General features: G+C 40.7%; 1 protein-coding gene across 1 annotated transcript in view; it reads left to right on the top strand.

The window, feature by feature from the left end:
- Positions 1–10455, top strand: part of NDC1 (NDC1 transmembrane nucleoporin) — a 55232-nt gene that overhangs the window by 8908 nt on the left and 35869 nt on the right. The window contains exons 4-7 of the mRNA XM_003793105.3: positions 800–938; positions 4910–5018; positions 7059–7110; positions 9621–9756. Coding sequence (XP_003793153.1) covers positions 800–938; positions 4910–5018; positions 7059–7110; positions 9621–9756 — 436 coding nt within the window. The remainder of the gene's footprint in view (positions 1–799; positions 939–4909; positions 5019–7058; positions 7111–9620; positions 9757–10455) is intronic.

Below are 10455 nucleotides of genomic sequence, written 5' to 3'. Positions count from 1 at the left end.
CCTAAAGCAACCTCCAACTCCTGGGCTCAAGCGAGTCTCCTGCCTCAGCCTCCCAAGTAGCTGGACTACAGGCGCCTGCTACAGTGCCCAGCCATTTTTTGGTTGCAGCCATCATTGTTGTTTGGCGGGCTCGGGCTGGGGAATCGAACCCGCCACCTTAGGTGTATGTGGCTGGCGCCTTAGCCGCTTGAGCCACAGGCGCCGAGCCAGGAATTCTTTAGTAAGAGTCCTCAAAGTAGTCCAAACTGGTGATAGGCCCGACAGCCATCCGGAAGTTATCTTCTTTCTTGTGATACAACTTAAGTATAAGGAGAAGAGATCAATATCAGTCATATAGAGGGTTCCCTGGTTTAAAGGCCTCGTCCCAGAGGATCCAGAATCTCAGTTTCTGTTATAGCCACTTCATAAGCACAGCATCCAGGGTCCTACGAGAGAACACCCAGTTCTAAGAGACAACACAGAGAGAAACCCATGGTCATGGCGTCTCTGTCAGGTATCTGTAGTTCCTCTCAGTCCATGTGCAGTTTACCAGCTTTTCAGCAGCATTGTTTGCTATTACAGTAAACATTCTCACCTGTCAGATTTCTAGCAGAACAGAGCTGGAGATAACTAAAGATCAGATTCTCATGCTTTAGGGAAAAGGGTTTGTTAATCTTGTATACACTTACCCAAATGAGCTGTCTTGTTAGATTTTAGGGTGTTTTGTAAGTGATTAAGTCAGAGCTTTGCCTTCTGTAAATATTGAACTTAGTGGTTACGTCCCCTACACTTGAATTAATACCTAATTTTTTCCCTTCAGCGTAGATAGCCCTGCTGCACAAAACTGCTTAAATGAGTATCATCTTTTTTTCCTACTGGCTGGAGCATTTATGGGCTATAGCTATAGCCTCCTGTATTTTGTTAACAACATGAACTATCTTCCGTTTCCCATCATACAGGTAAGATAACATTTGATCATTACCTTATGCCAGAATTTGGCAGAGTTAAAATGGCCTTGGTGTGTGCTTATATGTAAGGGTTCTCATCTGATTAATTTACGATTCGATTAGCAAAACGTAGGACTGAGATCCTCAAAATGCCATTTAGAGAGAAGAGCTTTGTCTTCATGAGACTTTAGTGTAGTTTTGAGAGTTGTAACTACTTTCTCAGAATACTTGGTTTCACTCTTGTCCTCCCTGCTAGGTGGTGGCACTGACTGTGACCTAGTGTGGTTCGGGGAGGATGAGGATAACATGCAAAGTACTTGTGTGCAATTGCCAGCTTCTTTTTGAGCTTAAGAACCTCATGAGCTCGGGGACGTGCAAATCATTTTAGAATATGTCAGCTACTGTCTCACATTCTTCTTAGAACAAAGCAAAATGTATATAAATAAAACAATTTCAAATGGTTGTTTGAGAAGATAGTATGCTGGTATAAATTAAAAAAAATCTTAGCTGATAGGAGTTGTTGGAACTTAGAGCTGCCTCTTCTGGTAGGGGAGAGGGATTGGTTGAGATGTCTCACTGACAGCTCAGTGCTCCCCTCCACCTGTTTCCATTGTTCCTGATGGTACTGTTCCTCCTTTCATTCCAGTCTGGCAGGCTGTGGATTGGGCACTGGAGCAAAAATACTAGAACTAATCCTTTCCCACTAGGACCCAGTTGGGTGGGGAGGGAGGGACGTGTAAACAAATGCTATGTCATGAGAGTATAAGATGTGATTAATTAGAGTTTTCATATGCCTGTTATATCAATGAAAATACATGCACTGCAGGGAGATGGTGCCTACTGAAAAGGATCTGGCCCTTACCTCCCTGCAAACTGTGAGTGTATGAAAAAAAAGTCCTGTTTAGAACTTCTTCATACCTTGTTAAGATAAATTAAAAGCAGGATGCCAACTTTGCTACCTCAAAATTTCACAAGGAGAAAAACTCCAAACTCTTATATATGGAAATATCCACAATAAGTCATCTTTGATCCAAACATAATTAAGAACATAATAAAGAAAAGAAAATGTTAGAGAAAAATGAAATACCCCAAAATACCTTGCTGGACCTCGGTGGATCTCAGTTGAGAGTGACTATTTAACATCACAGATGTACAACAAAATGAATCCAAACGCAGTCTAATAGTTGAGTACTGTTTCTATCATGTAACATCAAATTTGTAAAAATTTTTTTTCTTTTTTAGAGAGAGACAGAGTCTCACTTTATTGCTCTCAGTAGAGTGCTGTGGCATCACAGCTCACAGCAACCTCCAGCTCTTAGGCTTAGATGATTCTCTTACCTCAGCCTCCCGAGTAGCTAGGACTACAAGCACCCGCCACAAGGCCTGGCTATTTTTTGGTTGCATTTCAGCCAGGGCCCGGTTGGAACCCGCCATCCTAGGTGTATGGGGCCGGTGGCCTACTCACTGAGCTACAGGCGCCACCCAAATTTGTAAAATTTTAACACCAAATTTTTTCTAATTTAAATAAAATTACATAAGCAGTTTTATATCATTTATATTAGTCATTAACTAATGACTTTTTTCATATAACCTATAAAAAATTAGGTCTTATAAAAAAATCTCCTAATTTTAACCAATTTGCCATTAGCCTATTAGTTTCATCCTTTTCACTGCCCAAACCAGTTCCATTCCCCCTAACAAATCTTTTTTTCTGTAGAGACAGAGTTCTTGTTCTGTTGCATAGGCTGGAGTGCAGTGGCACTATCGTAGCTTATAACCTGAAACTCCTAGTCTCAAACCATCCTCCTGTTTCAGCCTTCCAAGTACCTGGAACTACAGGTTTATGCTACTATGCCCTGTTAATTTTTTTTTTTTTTTTTTGTGGTGATAGGGTTTTTACCATGTTGCCCAAGCTGGTCTCAAACTGCTGTGATCTTCCCGCTTGATCTTCCCATCTTTGCCTGCCAAAGTGCTAGGATTACAAGCATGTGCCACCATGCCTGGCCAAATTACTTACATCAAATTCTTAATGACAGATTGATAGGGAAAAGCAGAATGTTAGTGTGCCATAGGGCACAAGGAAATGAACAAGAAAGGGCTTGACAGACTATGCCAACAAGACTATTGAAAGTGATTAATGAGATTTATAGAGCACTTCGCATAGCGCCTGGCACATAGTAATAAGGGGTAGCTCATAGCAAATCACAAAAATTGAAAAGCACTTCAGGCTTGGTGCCTGTAGCTCAGTGGCTAGGGTACTAGCCACATACACCAGAGCGGTGGGTTCGAATCCAGCCTGGACCTGCTAAACAACAATGACAACTACATTTAAAAAATTTAGCCGGGCATTGTGGCAGGCACCTGTAGTTCCAGCTACTTGGGAGGCTGAGGCAAGAGAATTGCTTAAGCCCAAGAGTTGGAGGTTTCTGTGAGCTGTGATGCCACAGCACTCTACCCAGGGTAACAGCTTGAGACTCTGTCTCAAACAAACAAACACTTCAGCATAGGCACTAGAGAAGGGGAAATTAGGTCTTCTTGGCATATTTACTGAAACGTCCACCCGCTTCTCTACCTTACTTTGTACCCTCATGAGTAATGGTTGAGATGAGAGCTGTGGTATTAACATATGGGCTGCTTTTTATAAGGTACTGTAGGCATCTGCACACATGGTATGAGGCTCTAACTTTCTAATAGTATAATTCTTTGTAGTTCTTCAGCTTCTAAAATTCCTTCAAGAAGGATGAGTCCTAACAAAGCATAATAGATGACCAGAATTTGGAAGTTCATCTTTTTTTTTTTTTTTAAGAGACAGTCTCACTTTATCCCCCTCAGTAGAGTGCTGTAGCGTCACAGTTCACAGCAACCTCCAACTCCTGGGCTTAGGCGATTTTCTTGCCTCAGCCTCCCAGGTAGCTGGGACTACAGGCACCCGTCACAATGCCCAGCTATTTTTTTGTTGTTGCAGTTTAGTAGGTTGACTGGGGCCAGGTTCGCACCTGCTACCATCGGTATATGGGGCCAGCACCCTACCCACTGAGCCACAGGTGCCGCCTGGGAAGTTCATCTTTTGTTCAGTTAGGTTTCTTTAGATTCTTTCCAGTAATTTATCATGTTTTCTTCACTGGTATTTTGAGGGTAGAGAATGGGAAGGAGAGAGCAGCAGATAATCCTTATTTCAGAAGAAATATTGTCTTTTCAAGAAATTGCTATTTTTCTCTTATTCGCTTCCTCTCTCTTAGATCTTTAGAATGGGCAGATATCCACTGAGGATCTATTTAGCTGGCTCAGCCTTCTTGTTTTGCAGATAATTAGATAGAGAGGAGAGATGACTTGCTCAGGGGTATATAGAAAGAGGAATCACTAGAATTCATATGTCCTGATTCAATTCCTAGGCTGGTGTCTTTTTCACTATCTCCCATTTTTCTGCAAAGAGCATTTAAAAATATTTAGTGGAAAGGCAGTGTGCATTATCCTTAGGATGCAGGCGCTGAATCTCTGTCTGTATTTGTACTTCAGAACTTTTGCTAGCTTGTAACGTTGGTTAAGTTAATTAACCTCTCTGTTTCTCGGTTTCCTCATTTGTAAGAGAGGAGAACTTCCTTCATAGGGTTCTTGTGAAGTTTAAATGCATTAATGCATGTAGGTGCTTCGCCTGCTGCCTGGTCAACACCCAGAGAATGTGAGCTGCTGTTGCTATTGTGTTTTTGGTGCCTTCTCCACCTCCACAGTCCTTAATGTCAAGTATGCATCGATACTATTAATTTTCTTATTTCTGATCTTATATCAGTGAAATGTTTGTATAATGTAAGTATTAAATATTTTGTCATCAGAAATAAGAGCTGATTTTTTTTTTTTTTTTTGCCTCTGGAATAACCTTTGTCTTCCTGCACAAGGATTGTGCTTTATTGTGTTGGTTGTTACTTAAGCGCCTGCTTGAGAATAATGTGGAACGTGTCATTTGATTCTGCTTTGTTTTTCCACAGCAATACAAGTTCTTGCGCTTCAGGAGATCTCTGCTCTTACTAGTTAAACATAGTTGTGTGGAATCACTGTTCCTGATTAGAAATTTCTGCATTGTGTATTATTTTCTTGGTAAGAATTTGTTTTTTGATATAGTGATGTTATTAGCTCGTAGCTCAGAAGATGTTAGATACCAGGTCATTCTTGATTATTTTGTTTATTTCCTGCAGTTACAGGTATGTGATTAGCCCAATCGATTCATTGTTTAAATTGTCAAAGAGAATTTATTTAGTTTAGGGGACATATTGTTAGTGTGGTATATACATAGAAGGAAATAGTCATCCTTAAAAAAGAGGAAATCTTACCATGTGTTACAACATGAAGAAACCTCAAGGATGTTATGCTAATGAAAATAGCCCAGTCGCAGAAAGACAAATACTTCATGATTCCACTTAAACGCATATGGGGTGTCTAAAATAGTCAAACTCTTACAGAGAGTAGAGTTGTGGTTGCCAGGGGCTGGGGAGGTGGGGGAAAGAGGAGGAGTCAGTGGGTATAGAGTTTCAGTTTTGTAAGATGAAAAGTTTAGAGATCTGTTGCACAACGTGTGCACATAGTCGACACTGCTGTACTATATACGCTTAAAGATGGTTAAGATGGTAACTTTTATGTTTTTCTTACTACAATAAAAAATGTATTTAGAAAATATATATACATCACGTGCTTATTACTCTATCTAGAAATAGCATACTTTTTTTATAAGTTGTAATGATACTATTAATACAATAGAAATATTCTGTTGGCATCTAAAAAAAAATATTCTGTTGGTGAGGGAACCCTGTAGTATTTATTAACATGACCGTTAATAACAAAAACGCAGTTTATTATTTAGTATAATGAGCAGTCCAAGTTGAAAACATTAATCTCATTAGCAACACATTATAATTTAAACAAAATCCAACATTAAAAAATAACTTTAGACTCTTTTTCTGATCCTACTTTTCTTCTTTGGATGTGATTTTACAAAATTGTTGTCATTGTAACTAGGCCATCCTGTTGTTTACTTTTGTCACTTATCATTTATATAATCCTTTTTTCTACATAGCTCTTATACTTGTCATTCTAATGTCAACAATTCATAGTGGCCAGACATGGTGGCTCATGCCTGTAATCTGGGCACTCTGGGAGGCCTAGGTGGGTGGATTGCTTGAGCTTAAAAGTTCAAGGCCAGCCTGAGCAAGAGTGAGACCTCGTCTCTACTTAAAATAGAAAAGCTAGCCAGGCATCACTAGTGGCAGGTACCTGTAGTCCCAGCTACTAAGGAGGCTGAGGCAAGAGGATTGCTCATGTCCAAGAGTTTGAGTTTCTGTGAACTATGATGTGATGGCACTCTATACAGGGTGGCAGAGTGAGACTCTTGTCTCAAAAAAGCGAAAACAAAACCATTCATTGTAATGTATTATAATGCCCCTGCAGTCAGCTCAGCCTGGCTGTTCCCCTGGAGTTGTACATTTGGGCTGACACAGTGGCTGTGTTGACATTTCGATGGCCATCTCTTCTTTAACTCTGTTTATATTCAACTTGGATTTCATTTCCAGCATTATCATTTTTCATTTCTTTGCTGCATTTTGATCTTTTGGGGCCAGTTTCCTCTTTCAGCTATTTATTTTTGTAAAGTGTCAGGAAGGATAAGGAGGCAGCACAACGACATGCTTTGCTGTCTGTGTGTGAACTAAATAACAGATGTGAGTGACCAGTCACCAACAGACTTTGAGAGAAGTGATGGGGCTGGTCGCAGACCCCATGGTCATCTACATAGGACCTGTTATATGTCTGTTATCTACATACTGATTTGTGTATTAAAAAGTCAGAAGTACTGTATGTTATTGCTCATCGTTAATACAACACGGTAACTGAAATTTGAAGTGTGTTGTTGGAGGACTGGTGTTTCTTAACTAGATGATACTGACTGAAATGTGTATGTATTGGGACCACTCAAAGTAAGGACTGCCAGTAGTTAGAAGTTACTTTCTGTTCCTTCACTTTACTACTCAAACAGTCTAGAGTAACTGAGGGCTTGGTGTCTGTGTGACTGTTTCATTCACATTTTCTAAAGCATGATTAAGATCTGTTCCATTAATTTTTTATGTTCATAGTATTTTTTCCCCTCAGGCTATATTCCCAAAGCTTGGATTAGCACTGCTATGGATCTTCGCTTAGATGAGTAAGTGATATATTAAAAAAAATCTAATTTAACTCTTTCTGTCCTTTTAGATGTTTGCTACTTTTCAGATTTCTTTTTGAATTTAACCTGTAGAATTTTAAAAAAAATTATATTCATTTTTGAATGCATATAGTTTTATATAGTTTAAAATTCTAAAGGAATATAAAAGGAAATACAGGGCCAGGTATAATGGCTTATGCCTATAACCCTAGTATTTTGGGAGGCCGGGAAGGAAGGATCCCTTGAAGCCACGAGTTTGAGGTTGCAGTGAGCTATAATGATGCGATTATACTCTAGCCTGGGCAACAGAGTAAGATCCAGTTTGAAACAAAAGGTATGCAGTGGAAAAAGACTCCAGCCTTTGTCTCCAGTAACCTAGTTCTTCTCCCCAAATGATAATTCATTTTTGTGTTAGATACAGCTTTTATCCTATACAGAATTAGGTTTCTTAAGTTGTATGGACCATTCCTGTTTCATTTTTCTCCTCAATAATCATTCATTCTGTAGTATCCCATGGTACACTCCAGTGCTGTGGCATTATTCTAATTAACTATAAAGAAACCAAAATTGAGCAAGGTCAAATGGCCAGACGAAGATCACAAGTGGCAATCAAGTGAGAGCACTGGAGTACTTAAGAAGTTAAAAAGTGGCTCGGCACCTGTGGCTCAAGTGGCTAAGGTGCCAGCCACATACACCTAACTTGGCAGGTTCAAATCCAGCCTGGGCCCGCCAAACAACAATGACGGCTGCAACCAAAAAATAGCCAGGCGTTGTGGCGGGCGCCTGTGGTCCCAGCTACTTGGGAGGCTGAGGCAGGAGATTTGCTTGAGCCCAGGAGTTGGAGTTTGCTGTGAGCTGTGATGCTATGGCACTCTACCCAGGGGGACAGCTTGAGGCTCTTGTCTCCAAAAAAAAAAAAAGAAGTTAAAAAGTGAGGCTCGGCGCCTGTAGCTCAGCAGCTAGGGTGCCAGCCACATACACCAGGGCTGGTGGGTTCAAACCCAGCCCTGGCCTGCCAAGCAGCAATGACAACTGCAACAACAAAAAATAGCCGGATGTGGCGGGCACCTGTAGTCCCTGCTACTTAGGTGGCTGAGGCAAGAGAATTGCTTAAGCCCAAGGGTTTGAGGTTCCTGTGAGCTGTGATGCCATGGCACTCTACCAAGGGCAACATAGTGAGACTGTCTCAAAAAAAAAAAAATAAAGTTAAAAAGTGCTTAAGAATTTAAAAATAACATTATCAGCTATTGCATCCCCCCCATATGTCAAATATTATGCCAGGCACTCCAATTGTAAGCTATTTTATATCTTAATAGCTGTAAGGGGAAGAATGAAGAGATTGTGCCACTGTTACATGGATAAGAAAATGGGGTGGGGGCGGCACCTGTGGCTCAGTGAGTAGGGCACCGACCCCATATACCGAGGGTGGTGGGTTCAGTCCCGGCCAAACTGCAACAAAAAAATAGCTGGGTGTTGTGGCAGGCACCTGTAGTCCCAGCTACTTGGGAGGCTGAGGGAAGAGGATCACCTAAGCCCAGGAATTGGAGGTTGCTGTGAGCTGTGTGATGCTACCATTGCACTCCACCGAGGGCAATAAAGTGAGACTCTGTCTCTGCAAAAAAAAGAAAATGGGGTGGGATAATGATAACACTTAACAAATGGCAGAGTCAGAGGTTCAAATTCTGGTTTTTGTAATTGCTAGTTGCAGAATTAAAATTACTTTGTTAATTGATCTATTCAAAGTTTTGTTAACATGAAGGTGTTGGGATCACCCATAGCTCAGTGGTTAGGGTGCTGGCCACATGCACCAGGGCTGCAGGGTTCGAACCTGGCCCAGGCCTGCTAAACAAACAAACAAAAACATAGCTGGGCGTTGTGGCAGGCGCCTGTAGTCCCAGTTACTCGGGAGGCTGAGGCAAGAGAATTGCTTGAGCCCCAGAGTTGGAGGTTGCTATGAGCTGTGATGCCATAGTACTCTACAGAGGGTGACAAAGTGATACTGTCTCAGTTTTTAAAAAAAAGGCAGTGTTAGCATTATTTAGCATTTTTACATTGTTTTTATCAGTAAAGATCATAATTTTAGTGGCATGTGCTTTTAGCCACTGTGAAACTAGTTTATAGGGTCTATGAAAAAAGCTGAAATGTCTAGGAGAGGTCCTAGTCATGTTTACCGACTTCTAAGTATTAAACTACAAAGCAACAATACTAAACTTGACCCCGCTCTAGTAGTTAGACTTCGCGGCTTGGCTCATTCTTTCTCCATAGTAAACAGCAGTGAAGACTGGAAGCCCAGAAAGGGGGAGCCAGGTGGTCTGCACTTCCCTGTGGCTCCCTCGTGTACCTCCTACAACCGGATCAGGGAAGGACTCTGTCAGGGCACCCAAGAGAGGGGTCTATCAACATTATTTAGAAATAGGCCTTCGTTGTTTCTCAGGATAGAGTCCCAAGCCTGTCACACACTTACGTGTTCTTCTTCCTGGGAGATTAACTAGTGATTTCTGCTTCCCTAGGCAGTTTTACAGGCCTCTTGACACCGTGAGTGGCCTTCTGAATCTCTCGTTACTCTACCATCTCTGGCTGTGTGGTGTCTTTCTCCTGATGACTTGGTACATCTCATGGATACTCTTCAAAATCTTTGCCACAGAGGTGAGTATTGAGTTTTTTGTTAATATTTTGTGTTTTGGAGTATACAAATTGAGTGTCAGTATAGCACTGGTCAGTGTGCTAAGCCCACAGCCATTTCAATAGTTGATTCTCAGTCTTCTGAGGCTTCATTAGGGATATACCATTTATAACTGACATTTATTTTATATTTTTTTCTGAGGAACAATGTTGATGTTCATGTAATTTTTAGAAATTAAACTAAATGGACTGCTACTGCGCTTTCTGGAGGCTTCTGTTTCTTTACTGAGCATATACTAAATGGACCTAAATTTTAAATTAATTTTACCTGTCATTGACATAGCTAGTGTTAAAATATATGCAATAAAATATTTGTATTTTTGAAGGAATGTTTTAACATTTATATCAAAGATAAGGTTTTGAAAGTTGAAGTGATCTTCTGGATAATTCCCACAAATAATCTTTTTTTGTTGTTGTTTTTTGTCTTTTTTTGAGACAGAGTCTCATTATGCCACCCTCAGTAGAGTGCTATGGTGTCTCAGCTCACAGCAACCTTAAATTCTTGGACTGAAGTGATCCTCTTGCCTCAGCCTCCCAAGTAGCTGGGACCATAGGCTCCTGCTACAACACGTGGCTAGCTTTTTCTATTTTCAGTAGAGATGGGGTCTCACTCAGGCTGATCACTCAATTTTTTTTTTTTTTTTTTTAGAGACAGAATCTTAC

This window comes from Otolemur garnettii, unplaced genomic scaffold, assembly GCF_000181295.1.
Source record: "Otolemur garnettii isolate 467f Iridium unplaced genomic scaffold, OtoGar3 scaffold00066, whole genome shotgun sequence".
NCBI lineage: Eukaryota > Metazoa > Chordata > Mammalia > Primates > Galagidae > Otolemur > Otolemur garnettii.
This window is presented reverse-complemented; position numbering and strand designations above follow the sequence as displayed.